Raw genomic sequence first — 15,974 nt, forward strand, 5'->3', positions numbered from 1 at the left:
AGGCCCTTTCAGACCTTCTCTGACTTCTTAGAGCTTACAGGGAAGGTGGTACAGAGCCTACCTGGCCCTGTACCACAGCAGCATCAATAAATTTGTGCATTCATTCATTCAAAACATATTTGCTGAGTACTCCCTGTGCGCTGGGCAGTGCTCATGGTGCTTGGATATAACTGTGAACACGGTAGTCCAAAATCTCTGTTAGCCATTCATGTATTATTTTCTTTAGCAAATGTTTATTGAGGGCCTGTTATGTGCAAGGCACTGTCTTTGGCCCTTGGGATAATCACCGACCAAACAGTGAATTTATATTTTAGTAAGGGGAACAGGCAATAAGTGTATTTTTAAAATCAAGTATATTTCCTTTTAGATGGTAAAAGTTATATGGGTAAACAAAAGCACCCCTAGGAAGGGATCAGCAAACTATGGCCCATGGGCCAAATCAGGCCCTCTACTTGTTGTTTGTAAATAAAGCTTTATTGGAACACAGCGGCACTTGTTAGTTTAAATATTGACTATGGCCCTAGCTGGTTTGGCTCAGTGGATAGAGCATCGGCCTGCGGACTGAAAGGTCCCAGGTTCAATTCCGGTCAAGGGCACGTGCCTGGGTTGCGGGCTCAATCTCCAGTGTGGGGTGTGCAGGAGGCAGCTGATCAATAATTCTCTCTCATCGTTGATGTTTCTATCTCTCTCTTCCTCTCTGAAATCAATAAAAATATATTTTTAAAAAATTGACTGTGGCTACTTTCATGCTACAAGGCAGAGTTGAATAGCTGTATGACCCACAAAGCCAAAAAGTATTTATTATTTGGACCTTTGCAGAAAAAGTTCTCTCCTCAAGGACATCTCAGGGAAAGTGTCAGAGAGGCAGTTGGAAAAGTGAGCTTCTTTTTCTGTAAAACAGAGTATGGCTGCCTGGTGCTCAGGCCACACCCGCACTCCAGCGTCGTGCCCCAAGTCATCCCCATCCTTGTTCCTTCAGTTCTGCTGGGATTTTCTCCTAAAGAAGGAAACCCACTGTCAGTCGCTCATTTTTTCTAGACCTCCTGCCTCCACGGTGCGTCAGTCCGGGAAACTTAAAATGTCTCAGATTATTTTCTGAGCTAAGAACACACAGGGATTATCACATTTGTTCCAGATTCAGTTTTAGTAAACAACACGCATGTCTAATGGGACTGTCATTGTCCCAGCCTGATGCCTCTGTCTGCTCTGATGCAAGCATGTCAGGGTCCTCTCGGCAACGGGAGGGCATTATACGGCCTCCTGCACCCATATCGCCCCAGCTGGGAGGTTCTGCCTGTAAATAGAAGCTTAAAAAGCTCCTACGTTCTCTACCCCCACCTCTTCCAGAATCCATATTAATTCTAATAGTATGGCGTTTTCACTCCCATTTCATTTATGTATGGCAAGGACTTCTATTTTTTTTTTTAAAGAAGCATTTTTAGACCAGGAAAATGACAGCCCAACAAGAAGGCATATAACTGTACTGATTTTCAGGAGTGTGGCAATACTGCAGATCTGATGCACAGCAAGGCATGAATCAGATTCTATTAGGCATCTCTGGGACGGTGACACCAGGGTATTATCCAAGATGATTAATTCGCCTTGGTTATTATGGACACAGACGAGCCTGACAAAATTGCATTTCATTCCCCACTGACTCTGTAAAATCACTGTACACGCAGTAAGTTACAGTGCTGGGTGCCCTGCTCCGTTGGGCTGGGTTTCAGGTTTGGATAAGGTACCATTTTCCTTGTTTTGAAACAGAGTCAGAAAACACTGAATTGAAGGACAGTCCTTTAGCTGAGATGTTCACATATAGGACGTGGGTTTTATGTGTTCAAATGGTAGGATGGTAGGGTGGCCATATTATTTGTTGTCCAAACCAGGACGATTTTAAAGTGAAAGAAGGCACTATTAAAAATTACCCTAGGCCCCGGCCAGTGTGGCTCAGTTGGTTGGGCATCATCCCATGGACTGAGAGGTTGCCAGTTAGATTCCTGGTTAGGACACATGCCCAGGTTGCGGGCTCGATCCCCAGTAGGGGGTGTGCAGGAGGTAGCTGATCGATGTTTTGCTCTTGCATTGGTGTTTCTCTCCCTCCCTCCTCTCTCTCTCTAAAGTAAATAAAAACATATTCTTAAAAAAAACAACACCCTGGGACAAGAGGCAAAAACCAGGCGTGTCCTGGGCTGATGAGGACTGATGTGAATAGTGGTGGAGCACACGCTGGCTTTGGATAGTCAGGGCTTCTGGCCCCTGTTTCCATAAATGCTATTCATGTGACTTTGGATACGTCATTTTGCCTTTTTGAACCTCAGTTTCCAAAATGGAAAAGATACTTAACACTTCTGCTTACACCTCAGGTCTTCTTTTCCCTTCATGGGTAGGGAGGAAGGGATCGTGGTGACTGTCTGTCATGTATCTTCACATCTGTTTCCTCCAGTGATTCTCTCAGCTGTCAGGAGTAAGCAGGTGGGAGAACTTGCCAAAGGTCCCTCAGCAAGTAAGTGTCAGGACTGAAATTCCCTCAGGTCCTCCATTCTTCCTGCAGACCCAAAAAATAGTACTCACTGATGATGAATTCTAAGAATCTTCAAGCTTTTTGGGGAAAAAATATTTGAAATAATTAACAGCATTTGGAACCCCTAAGTCCTGTGTGAACATAAGGTATTGCCGCTGTCACTTCTGGTTGTTCAGTGGGCTGGACGCCACAGGACACAAGAAAGCAGAGGTCCACCCCTTCTTCTGCCCTCCCAGCTCCTGGTCTCGGAAATCCGCAGTGGGGACCCTGGGATCAGGACAGGGTGCAGTGTCATTAAAGAACCAGGGCCACCTATTTTGCTGACCGGTACTGTTGATGGCCTGCCGCTGATGGCCCACCACTGGTGCCCGCTGTTATAGGAGGCTCTCACATGCTGTCTCTTTTCCATGATTCACTCTGCAGCTAGTACACCTGCTGACATACCTCCTACTGCTGAGGTCCCCACCCCTATCAGGCTACTGTCTTGAGTGGGGCCCTTTAATTGCCTTCAGCTGGCTGTCTTCCTTAGCTTTCACTTGCCCCTCAGCAGCTCCCACCTCTTTGCTTGGGCAACCCATGTCCGTGCAGATTGCTCTCTCTCTCTCTCTCTCTCTCTCTCTCTCTCTCTCTCTCTCTCTCTCTCTCTCTCTCCATTTCAGGCAGCTCCTGTTATCCTCCCATCTTCCAAAACCTCCCTGTGACGGTGTCCTCCTGAGCTTCTCAACTCTGTGGACGCAGGTGGCTTCTCCTGAGAGCTCTCTCTCACCAGACTCTGCCAGGGAGTGCGGTGCCACTTCCCCTTTTGTGCTGTCCTTAGAGTCCCCACAAGCTGTGCTACTGGGACCTTTCTCACTTGACTTGAAAGTGGGGGGCCAGGATGGGAGAAAAGTCAAATCACCCTCCTACAGTTCCCTTGTGAATCTTCTGCCTTTCTCTTATACAGAGTTGGGGTGGGTGATGGAAATGGATAGTCCAAGTATCAGTCAGAGAGCCTTGTAGTAACCATTAATGGGGATAAAGTAGGAAGCCATGGAATGAAAGTTATACTTCCCCAAGAAGATATGATGATCATTAATTTGTAAATACTTAACAACATAGATCTGAAATAAATGAAGCAAAAAAAATTGGACAGAAATACAAGAAGCAATTGATAAAGTTACAATCATGGTGGACATTTTTAACATACCTCTCTCAGAAACCAATGGATCAAGCAGAAAAAGAAAATGAATCGTCATTTAGAAGATTTAAACAACAGAATTAAGCTGGAAATAATAAACATTTATGCAAATTAGCCTTATACTGTTTTACAAAAGAATTTTTCAATGATTTTCAAAGAATCAATAAATTTTTAAATCCTTTTAGGGTATATAAAGAGGAATGAAAGAGCTATTTTTTTCTTCTTAGTGGTTTACTATTTTGTTAGCCTTTGCAAAAAAACAGCTCTTCCTTATAGTATCTAAAATTTGTTTTGTGTTTTATTACTTTCTTCAACTGACATTTGGTTTATTTTGTTATTCTATTTCTAGCTTCTTGAGTTGAGTGCTGAGCTCGTTTATTTTGTATTTCTTATCGTCTAGTAAATGTATTTAGGTAAAAAGTTATAAACTTTCCATTGTTCATCTCTCACAGGTTTTGCCAGGCAGTGTTTTCATTATCTGTAATATCAGTTGTGATTTCCTCTGTAGCCCAAAGCTATTTAGAAGATTGCTCTTAAAGCACCCAAGTATTTAGGAGCATCTGCCTCTCTTCATTTTTGTTCTGCTCCTTTGTTCTCTACCTTTGTTTTTTTGTTAAAAACTAGATTAGTGTGTTTAGATCCTAGAGTGTGGTCTATATCATTTCAACCTTTTGAAAAGTTCAGATGATCTGTGTATCTAGTACATGATCGTGTGTTTTAACTGTTCCATGGACATTTGAAAATAATATGTATTCTTTAAATATTGGGACAAATCAAGAGGGGGATTGTGTTATGCAGGTCTTCTATCCTTCCTCATTTTTATCTGATTAATTTGTCCATTTTTTGCAGAGATGTGTTAGTGGTTTTATTAAATCCTCTTTGTACTTCTAAAAGTATTTTACATTTTATATTCTTGTGGTTTATTAGTCAACATAAAAATTTTTGTCTTTCAGTTCTTCTTAGTGGATTATATCATTTGTCAACTTAAGTATTCCTCTTGGTCTCTAATGCTTTTTGCCCTAAATTGTACTTAATTTGTTATTAAATTTTCCATTTTTGCTTTTTATTTGCCTGATATATTTGCTAATTTTTAGCCTTTTATGTCATTTTATATGTGGCTATTATAAATTTCATATGATAGATTCATTGATTTTAATCAAAATATTAATTTTTTTCTTTTAATAAGGGAATTAAAACATCAATATTTATTGTTATTACTAATATTTAGTATTAGTACTGTCATTTTATGAAGGTTCTTTATTATCATGTTTCATAGTTCATTCCTATTTTTATTTCTTTTCAGATTTTTGTTAGATTAATTAGGTTCTATTTTTTCCACTTTCTGTTTGTTTGTTTGTTTGTTTCTCCAATGGTGTGGAATTTCTTTTTTCCCTTAAAATTGCAATAAATCACTAATAAACAAATTCAGCAAAGTTTGAAGTGTAAGACCAATACACAGAAATCAGCTGTGCTACTATACACCAGCAATGAATAATCCCACAAGGAAACTATGAAAACAATTTCATACATAATAGCATCCAAAAGAATAAAATCTGTAGGAATAAATTTGACCAACAAAGTGAGAAACTTGAACACTGAAAACCATAAAACATTGCTGAAATAAACTAAAGAAGACCTAAATAAATGGAAGGGCATCTCATGTGTGTTGATTGAAAGACTTACTATTGGTAAGATGGTGATGCTACCCAGGTGACCTACAGATTCAAGGCATTTCCTATCAGATTTCCACCAGCCTTTGGGGGCAGAAATGGAATAACTGATCCTCAAATTCATATGAATTGTAAGGGATCCTGAATAGCCACAACAATCTTGAAAAAAGAACAAAGTTGGATGGCTCACACTTCAGAATTTCTGCAGAGCTACAGTATTCCAAACAGTGTGGTACTGGCATAAGGATAGACATATAGAACAATGGAATAGAATTAAGAGTCCAGAAATAGTAAACCCCAATATCTATGGTCAATTGAACTCCATCTAGGATGCCAAGTCCATTGGGTAGGAAAAGAACACGTTCTTCATCACACAGTGCTAGGACAACTGGTTAGCAACATGCTAAATAATGAAGTTGGACTCTACCTCATGCCATATACATGGGCCCATGACCTAAGTCTCAGGGCTACAATCATAAAATTCTTAGAAAAAATCATAGGAGTAATTCCTCATGACCTTGGATTTGGCTGTGGATCTTAGATATGACATCAAAAGCATGAACAATGAAAGAAAAAATGGGTGAACTGGACTTTATCAGAATTAAAAAACTTTGTGCACTAAAGAACATTACAAAGAAAGTAAAAAGACAGCCTACAGAATGAGAGAGAAATATTTGCAAATTCTATATCTTACTAGTATAAGGGTATCTATAATACATAAAGAAGCACTCTTAAAACAACAGAAAGACAACCTAATTTAAAAATGGACAAAAGACTTGAATAGATATTTCTCCAAAGAAGACATGCAAATGGCCAAGACACACATGAAAAGATGCTCAACATCATTAGTCATTAGGGAACTACAAGTCAAAGCTACAACAAGATACCCCCTCACACTCACTAGGATGGCTATAATGAAAACAGTGGGCCCTAAGTGTTGTCTGTGAGGAGGTGGAGAAATTGCAACCCTTCCTGAAATGCTAGTTGAATATAAAAAGTTTAATGGTTTCTCAAAAAGTTAAACATACAATTACCATATGACCCAGCAAATTCACTCCTAGTTATATACCCAAAAGAATTGAAAAAAAGGACTCAAATGTACATACTTGCTCAAACCAGTACTATTCACAATAGCCAAAAGATGGAGACAGCTTAACTATCTATAAATGGATGAATGGTAAACAAATTGTGGTATATACATACAGTGGAATATTATTTAGCCATATAAAGGAATGAAGTAATGATGCATACTACAACATGGATGGACCTGGAAAGTATTATGCTCAGCAAAAGAAGCCAAACACAAACGGTCACATGTTGTATGGTTCCATTTATACACAAAATAGGTAAACTACCAGAATAGGTGACAGAATGCAGATTGGTGGTTACCAGGAATTTGGAGGGCAGGGGAATAGGGAGAAATTGCTTAATGGGTGTGGGGTTTCCTTGGGGGATGATGAAATGTTTTGAAATCAGATAGAGATAATGATTGTAAAACATTGTAAATGTACCAAATGCCACTGAAGTGTTCATTTTAAAATGGTAAATTTTATTTTATGTAAATTTTACCTTAAGAAATGGTAACAAATGTATTTAAACTTATATTTTCCTTGCAATATAAATAATTTGTCAGTATCTGTAGTTTTCTCCTTTAAGAACAGCACAACTTCTAGCTGAAATCCTCTAGATTTTTAGTTTGTGATCATTATTAAATTTATAATCCCACACCTCTTCTATTTTAGGAATCTTTATAAAATTGTCACATTAAATCCTGCAGTTACCTTATGAACAGCTGCTTTTTTCAGCTCACCACTCCTAGAAATCTCTTGGGTTTACTTTTTTCCCCTCAAAGTTCAAGCTTTGAGTATTTGTTTCAGAAATAATTATTTAAAAGAATTTATGTATTTTTTCTTCCTATAATTGATTTTTCTATTCCTTTGTCATTTTATTTTATTGTGGTAAGTGAATGAATTTATTCTGAGAATTTTGTAGAACATACACTTATCTCTGCAACAGGCTTCTGGTCCATTGGATGTTCTCAGATTTCTTCCTCTCCACCACCTCCTCTGCCCATTTTCTACCCTGCCTTGAGGAGTCATTGCCTTCAATATTTTTAAATACGTTTTTATTGATTTTTATAGAGAGACGCAAGGAGTGGGATAGAGAGATAGAAACATCGATGAGGGAGAAACATCATCGATCGGCTGCCTCCTACACACCCTCTACTGGGGATGTAGCCTGCAACCTGGGCTGGGCATGTGCCCTGACTGGGAATTGAACTGGTAACCTCTTGGTTCCTGGGTCAACACTCAACCACTGAGCAACACTGGCCAGGCTGCCTTCCATATTTTATTAACATACTTCCTCCTAGGAATTCTAGGAGAAGGCTTATCCTTCTCTGACCCAAGGGGAAAGCCACAGGCCGTTTGAATCAGTCCAGCATTCTTCTCTCCCTGGATTGGTGCAGGAAAAACCCAATAGCCTCCTTCTCAATTCCCCTTCTATCCCAGCCATGTTGCTTTGCTTTGAATCTCATAGTTGATTTGGAAAGAGAAGCGCAAATGGAGGAACTGAGGAACAAGGTTATTGCAGTAGCCTCATAACCCATGTCTGCGTGGTATGGAGCTCCCTACCACCTTGCGTGTTGGTAACCTCCTGGCCCTGACATTTGCCTCAGTGCCTCCTCCCCCCACTCACTCCCACAAAGAACAGTCAGTTATGGTTTTTCATGCACCACTTCCATGAAGTGAGGAATGCTGGACTAAATCAAACATCTGAGTCTTACCCTTGGGCCAGAGTCAAGAATAAGCTTTCTCCTAGACAGGTGATCTTCATGGTCAGCCAATCCATTCATTTTCTACCACTATTTCTTCTGGCATTTGGTGAGTAGATTGTTTACTCATTCATTCATTCATTCGTTCGTTCAGCAAATAGTTTTGAGCACTTGTTACGTGGCAGGCACTGTTGAAGAAACTGGAGATAAAGCAGTGACAAACCATATGAAAACCTCCTCCTTCTTGGAGGTGACATTCTAGTGAGGGAAACAGATAATAATTAATAAACACAATAAATAGACAAAATATATTGAATGTTAGAAGATGACAGTTGATAAAAAGGAAATACTAGAGCATGGCCAATGTTTTGCGATTTTAAATTGAACAGTGAGCATAGACTTAACTGAGAAGGAGCTGTTTGAGTCAAGGCCTGATGGGGCGATGGAATGAGCTGGGTGAGTATTTGCGAGAAGCATGCTCGGAGAGGGAACAGCCAGTACAAAGGCTCAGAGGTAGGACCGTGCCTAGTTTGCCAGAGTGGCATGAACAAGGAGAGTAGTAGGAGGTGATGTGAAGGAAGTGAAAGGCACAGAGGTGGGAGTGGGGGCTAGACCATGTAGCTATTCTAAAGACCCTGTTCTTACTGTGAGTGAGAAGGGGACCACTGGCGGGTGGTGAGCAGAGGAGCGATGTGATCTTACATTTTAACAGGATAAGTCTGGCCCCTGGGTGAAAACAGACCGTAGCATAGGTGAGGCAGGGAAATCAGGTGGGAGACTTCTGTAAAGAGGATGATGGCTTGGATCAGAGTGGTCACACCTTAATATTTATTCTGAAGATGGAGCCAATAGGATTTTCTGAAAGAATTGGTGTAGGATGTGAGAAGAAGAAAGGAGTCCAGGATAGCCCCAAGGCCTTTGGCCTGAGCAACCAGAAGGCTGGACTTGCCATTAGTTGAGGAAGGGAGGACCATGGATGGACAGATTCTCTTTTGGACACATTAAGTTTGAGACATCTATTAAATGCCAAACAGATGTGTCAGATAACAGTGGGCTATGTGAATCTGCAACTCAGTGGAGAGGTTCGTGCTGGAGATATGAGCTGGGGAGTCAACAGCACATCGATGGGGTTTAAAGCCACCAGTCTGAATGACAGCACAAAGGATGGAGTGTGCTTAGAGGAGAGGTTTGGAATCTGAGCTCTGTGACCCACATCAGTACTCACAGGTTGGGGGAAAGAATGGGGACCAGCAAAGGACATGGAGAGGAAATGGCTTGCGATTTAGGAAGATCAACATGTGTGGTGCCCCAGAAGCCAGTGAATAAATTTGTTCCCAGGAGGAGGGGGGTGGACAACTATGTCAAATGCTGCCAAGAAGATCAAGGTGGTCAGGTGGGGACGGAGATCTGACCATTGGATTTAGTAACACAGGGGCTATTGGCAACCTTGCCAAGCAGTTTTGGTGGATGGTGGGATGAAGATGTGATTGGAGTGGGTTTGTGAGAAAGTGGGTAGAAGGGAGAAACGGCTTTCCAGAGGTTTCCTTGTAAGGTTTTGCTAAGAGTTTTAGCTTCTAGAACTCTTACAACTTGGATCTCTTACTCCATTCTCGTGAGGACACTGGTGCCAGAGAGCAAATTAGGCACCATTGAGTGCCTGTCTCTGACTTGGGAAGTGAGAAATGGAAATCTTGGAGTGGGAAATGCTGGATTCAGAGTCATAGACCTGGGTTTGAATCCCACCCAAGACTCACTAGCCCTGTGACACCTGCACTCTTTAAGCTTCATCTTTGTCTGCAAAATGGAGAGAATCACCACTTCTTTGCAGAACTCATATGGATTACATGGACAGTGCATGTGGAAAAGCCGGGTCTGGTGCCTGGCACACAGTAGGCGCTCAGTATGAGTCCGTAGCAGAAGGGGTTGGTCTTCAGGTGTCACGCATTTAGGGTTTGATTGCATTCGAAGGAGGCATGTATGTGTTTGCATGTCTAATTATTTTTAAGTGTGCTAATTGCCTCTTTAAATGAATTGTCATAACTGTGTTATTCCAATATTTTGATACAACATATGCTTACATTTGCAAAAGGCTTCTGGTTGATTGGGCCGGTTCCAGTGTGCTGAGGTTTTGGTTTTGAAGTGAAAGGAATGACTTGTGTGGTCATTTAGTATCCACTGGACACGTGCTGTGTGCCAGCACCTGTTCTGGGTGCTGGTGGGCAGAGCAGAAGGTGGACATTGACAGACATGAACAATAGGTCACGTAGGGGCTTAGGATCTGTCAGGAGGGATAAATTTGAAAACACGTGGGTGAGGTCTAAGCCTACAGCCTGGAGCACCCCCCCCCCCATTTCATGTGCTCATTCAGCACCTTCTAATTGAGCACCTACTGTGTGCCAGGCACACTGGTGACAAGACAGCCTTAGCCCCTGCCCCCATGGAGCCAGAGGTCTGGGGGATAGGAGGCAGCAGAGGGCAAGTCAAGAATCAGAAATAATTTCAGGAGGCAATGATACTATACGGAGCACATACAACGGGCTGCGAGGGGGCGGTGAGAGGAGGGGAGTCTTATTGTAGGGTGGGTAGGGGTCTGGGGAGTGCTTCCTGGAACTCTTGTTTTCTGAGTTATATGATGCCGGTGGCTGAGTCCCATGTGAAGAAAATCAGCCCCAGTCCATCTCCATGATTAGGCTGAAGACAGACCACCTCATGGTGCACAGACCAGTGTTGTGAGGAGTTAGGAACATTCACAGCAGGGAAAACAAGCGAGGCTACTGAGTGTGTGGGCTGCTGTGTACTCGCTCTGTGTCCCTGGAGAAGTTTCTTAACTTCTCTGAAACTCCAGGCAAACACAACAACGGCAGCAATAACAACCAACACAGAGAGCCGAGTGTGTTCCAGTGTCCTGAGCAATTTGCACGTATTGATTTATTTGCTCTTTATCACAAGTCGGTGGTATGTACTGTTATTACCCTCTTTTCACATATGAAGAAACAGGCACAGAGGGGTTAACTGACTTGCCCAAAGTCACACAGCTAGTACACAGAAAAACCGGAATTCAAACCAGGCTCTCTGGCCCTTAACCACTTGCGCCATGCTGCCTCCTGAACAACAGGGACAGTAACGCCCACCTCCGGGACATCGTGAAGGTTAAGTGGGATGCTGGCATGCATGCTTATGGCATCTGCCCTAGGAACTGGCTCATTCATCCATTCAACTAATTAGTTTTGAGCTCTTACTTTGTGCCAGGTCCTGGAAAACAGGATATACAAGGACTGTCCTGGCAGAACTCACATTAACCATTAAACAAATAATTATACAAGAAGTTAGTTAGCTACAAGCTCGATGAGTGCTTCCCAGGAGAAATGCAGGGCAGCCTGGGGATGTACAATGGGATCTGACCTACTCTAGAGGGTATTAGAGAAGACATTTACACCAAACCTGCTGAGGCATGAGTAAGAATGAGCCAGATGAAGGGGGACCAAGGGGTGGGGCAGAGAATTCCAGTAGCGGCAATGCTCATCATTTCTTTCCAATGTTGTATTGGGACATCCTGGTCTGAGCAGCAGTGAGGGAAAAAATGGACAAATCAGGATCAGAAAGGAAGGTTTCTAGTATGGCTCCTAGCGTGTGCTCCTAGGAGAAAGGTTGTACCGTTCACCAGGGTGAGAAAGACCAGGAGAGAACCCCGTTGGGCCGGTATTAGGAGCACATAAGACAAAGTCGTCCTGCTGCCCTGGAAAACCACAGGCCTGGAGTCAGGATACTTTAGCTCCATTTCCGACTCTTCTGCAAACCTGGGGTGAGCCCCTGTCCTTCCTGGAGCTGAGTAGTTCTCCCATCTGTAAAATGGGTGCGTTGGGGCACTGGATTCATGGTGGGCTGTCGTGGGCATATCTGGTGGGAAAACAGAGAGCAGGTGAACAGGAGCTGGCCCCACCAGGAGGGCAGGTGTTTGTACGCAGACCTTCTCGTAGGAGTTTGCACCCATCTGGGGATGGGGCAGGAGCCTGACCAGGTCAGGGGGCCATCTTAACCGTCTGCCTTGCAGAGGGATCTTCTCTCCGTTGCCAAACACTTGTTACCACCATTGTTATTGGTGCTGTTGAGCATGTCCTGCAGTTGTAAGTCACTGACCCTTGACAACGTGCCCTTTTGATGTTTTAGACCTACAACAGCCAGAACGAGAGCAACGAAGACTATGAGATCCCCCCAATAACACCGCCCAACCTCCCAGAACCGTCCCTCCTGCACCTGGGGGACCACGAAGCTGGCTACCACTCGCTGTGCCACAGCCTCGCGCCCAACGGACTGCTCCCAGCCTACTCCTACCAGGCCATGGACCTCCCGGCCATTATGGTGTCCAACATGCTGGCCCAGGACAGCCACCTGCTGTCGGGCCAGCTGCCCACGGTGAGTTGCTGTTTCGCCATAGTTCCTGCCAGTTCCAGCAGGGAAGCGGGTTGGAAGGGAAGCAGAGCGGTAGTGCCTTGATGAGGACCCTGTGCTCGTGTGCAGGGTCTGGGCTCTGGGTTGCTTGCATGGGCATCTGCAGACTATGAGGATGGGCATGGAGGAAAGTGTATGTCTTCACACTGCTCACTTCTGGAACTCTGTTTATAATCCTCTGTTTGGTATTCTTTATATTCTTTTTAATAGTATAAATCACCTGAGTTTTTATTTTTAACAGCTTTATTGAGATCGAATTTATATGCCATATAATACACCAATTTAAAATGTACAATTCAGTAGCTTTTAGTATATTCAAGTTGTGTAACTATCAGTACAATCCCCCCCTCATTTTTTTAAATCTGGGTGAGAAATAAAAGGAGAGAAAGGAGTAGGGAGGGAAGAAGCCAACTCAAGATCCACATTTTATAATGTTGGAGGTCTGGCTAAAGAGCTCAGTGGAAATTGATGCTCCATTTTTGAGGAACAATTTTCTGTGGGCCCATCAATAATGCAGGAACTGAGCTTCCTCTTCTCTCTCTAGGAGAACTAAAGATACCACAGCCTATGGTTTTCATTCCACTTTGTCAGATTGCTTATACCTGAGCTGCTTAGCAGCCAATTTCCTAACAAAAGCTTCCCCCCTTTAGACTGTCCCGGTTCGGGATTTATGCAAACACGAGCCAGGGTAGGGCTGTGAGTGCAGGGGTGAGGATGGCTGTGGTTCAGGGCCATGGTGTCACAGGCCTTTGGTGATCCATGGCGACCATGTGGAGCCGTGTGCGGGCTCCGGCGTCCTGCAGACTTGCCTTAGATCTCAGCTCCACTCTCACACTTGAGTTCCCTGGTCTTGGAATCATCCTAGTGCCCACCTCCTGGCTGCCGTAAAGTGTACCTGAGATAATGTAGGCAAAGTCTTAGCCAATGTCTGCCACTGAGTAAACCATCGGGAGATATTTGCTATTAGTAGTAGTATCAATAAAAGTGAATTCCCACGGTAACCAAATGGCAGTGTGTGCCTGTCAGTTGCGTTTAGCTAAAGGAACAGGCTCGCAGGTACCTTGGTAGGGTCACCTGGTTATTATAGCTCTGATAATTACAAAAGACGTTATCTGTTTATCAAAGATGACCCCCTGATCGCTCCTTCTAGGAAATGCTTCTGTTGGGCTCGGTCCAAATAGCCACTTTGCAGTCATTTTCCAGATTTCTTTCAAACAAGCTCATGTTAAAGATGCTTCACAAATTCAGATTGCTTTAATTCTTCCATTAGGCAGAGTTTTCAAGGGCCCATTGAGTTTTATATTCCCTTGTTAAGTAATGAAAGATAAGCCAGAGTCTTTCATCCAGGGAAGGGCTACTGGACCAATTAGGAAACCAGGTAAGAACATGCCCGTCCATCGGGACTCAGGCAAAGAGAGACAAGCACCAGGAAGACAAATTCTTAAATCTGTCTGAGCTGCAGGAAGCAGGTGTGTGTCTGTGCGTGGCTGGATGTGCATTCCGTATGGGTGATGCTGGAATGTGTGTCATCACCTGTTAGGAATCAAGCACCATGCAGAGGGCTTTACAAACATGTTCTCACATAATGCTCCCAAAACCGAGTGAGGCAGGTATTACGGTAATGAGGAGATGGAGGCTCAGAGCAGGTATCAGTGTCTTGTGGCTGCTCTAACAAACAGTCACAAACTTGATGGCCTAAAACAACCAGAAATAGACTTTCCAATAGCTCTGGAGGCTAGAAGTTGAACTCAGTATGACTGGGCCCAGATCAGGGTGTCAGAAGGGTGAGCTTCTTTTGGAAGCTCTGGGGCAAACCTATTCCTTGCTGCTTCTAGCTTCTAGTGGTGGCCAATATTCTCGGCTTGTGGCCGCATCCATCTACCTGTCTTCACGTCACTGTCACCTTCTCTTGTCAGTGAAATCTCCCTCTGCCTTTCTTAGAAGGATGCTTGTGATGGCATTAGGAATAATTCAGGAGCATCTCCTTAGCTCTGGAGCCTTCACTTAATCACACCCACAAAGACTGTTGGGTTTCCCCCCTCAAATACTGTAACATTTACAGGTTCCAGGAATTAGGACCTGATGTGCTTAGGGGACCATTTTTCAGCCTACCAGTGATCAGCTGTGCAGCAGCCTTTGTAGAACCCTTACTAGGGACCCGGCATTGTTCTGAGCCCGGGTCCATGAGATGCCCTTGAAGAACTCCTCCTGCAGGTGGAAAGATGGGTGAAAACTCCATTTCTGAAAATGTAGTAAATGCTCTGATGAGATCAGTGTATGGTGCTATGTGCACCCAGAAGGGGCCCCTTTAGGAAGTGACGGCCTGACACATAGTAGGCTCTATGAATAAATGAATGAATGTCACACAGCTATTAAGTAAAAAAACCAAAAACACAAAAACCAACAGGATTCAAGTCCAGCTCTGTCCCCTACCATGCACCTCTCAGTTTTACCAGGTGTTTGAGGGCTGGAGCAGCTGGGCTGGGGGGCCACAGGTGGCACCAAGGTGCCCCGATGGGCAGGATGCCACAGACACTGTTTGCACAGGCTCCAATGCATATTGTCCCTGGAGAGGTGGGTGGGGCTAAGGCGTTCGACATCCATCTCATGAATGCTGAGTCCCTGTGGCTGTGACGCAGAGGCTGCCCTGGCCCCTGCGGCCTCCTGACTTGCATGGGACTCGGTCCTTCTGCTTTAAAGGTATGGCTGCGGGCGGAAATCCTGTAGAGTGGTGGAACTGGGCCCCTTGACAGAATCAAATCTGCTAAGGCTTCTCCCTCGACTTCTGTGTCTTAACTGATTAAACATTCATTTCCGAGACAAAAAGAGTCAATTTAGTATGAAAGATATATTTTGCCGGTTTAATTTAAAGCACTGCACCTCCATCTGACCCCTATTTTCATAACTCAATAATTTTATCCTGTGTTGATTGTCTCATTTCGAGAGATATTGTATGTATAAATCAGCTTCTAAAATACCCAAAGAAACCAGAAGAGTGGAATTTATTAAGGAGCCTCTGGTAGGTCTGAAATAATTTATTTTGGAGTCGTCCTTGGGAAATGTTCAAGCTTATAGTCCTGGTTTACCCGGGAGAGGAATTATCCTGGGAAGGGACAAAGCATGGTGCTCCCAGCCAAGTTCTCCGGGGACCTTGCACCTCTGGCAGGACCAGAGGAACCCTGGGAGCCTGGGGCAGGTGGAGACGGGGCCTGACGGGAAATGAGTGCTGGCAAAGCTTTCCCTGTACCAGTGTGGGTCCTGGTGATTCGGGAAGTACGGGTTTCCCAAGGCGGAGCCCTGGGGTCACTGGAGTTGTGTGGTCCCGTCTCCGGCCTCGATTAATATAGGGGACGGTCACAGCTGTCATTCAAATCTTCTCTTCCA

The 15,974-nt window shown here is 43.8% G+C and overlaps 1 protein-coding gene across 8 annotated transcripts in view; it reads left to right on the forward strand.

The window, feature by feature from the left end:
• Positions 1-15,974, forward strand: part of TOX2 (TOX high mobility group box family member 2) — a gene marked incomplete at its 5' end in the record, with an annotated part of 199,362 nt that overhangs the window by 141,942 nt on the left and 41,446 nt on the right. For all 8 annotated transcript variants that reach the window (XM_080683824.1, XM_080683823.1, XM_080683822.1 and 5 more), the window contains one exon: positions 12,309-12,554. In XM_080683824.1, the coding sequence (XP_080539950.1) occupies positions 12,309-12,554 (246 nt within the window). The remainder of the gene's footprint in view (positions 1-12,308; positions 12,555-15,974) is intronic.

The sequence above is a fragment of the Plecotus auritus genome (assembly GCF_963455305.1).
Source record: "Plecotus auritus genome assembly, chromosome: 8".
In the NCBI taxonomy this organism is placed as follows: Eukaryota; Metazoa; Chordata; class Mammalia; order Chiroptera; family Vespertilionidae; genus Plecotus; species Plecotus auritus.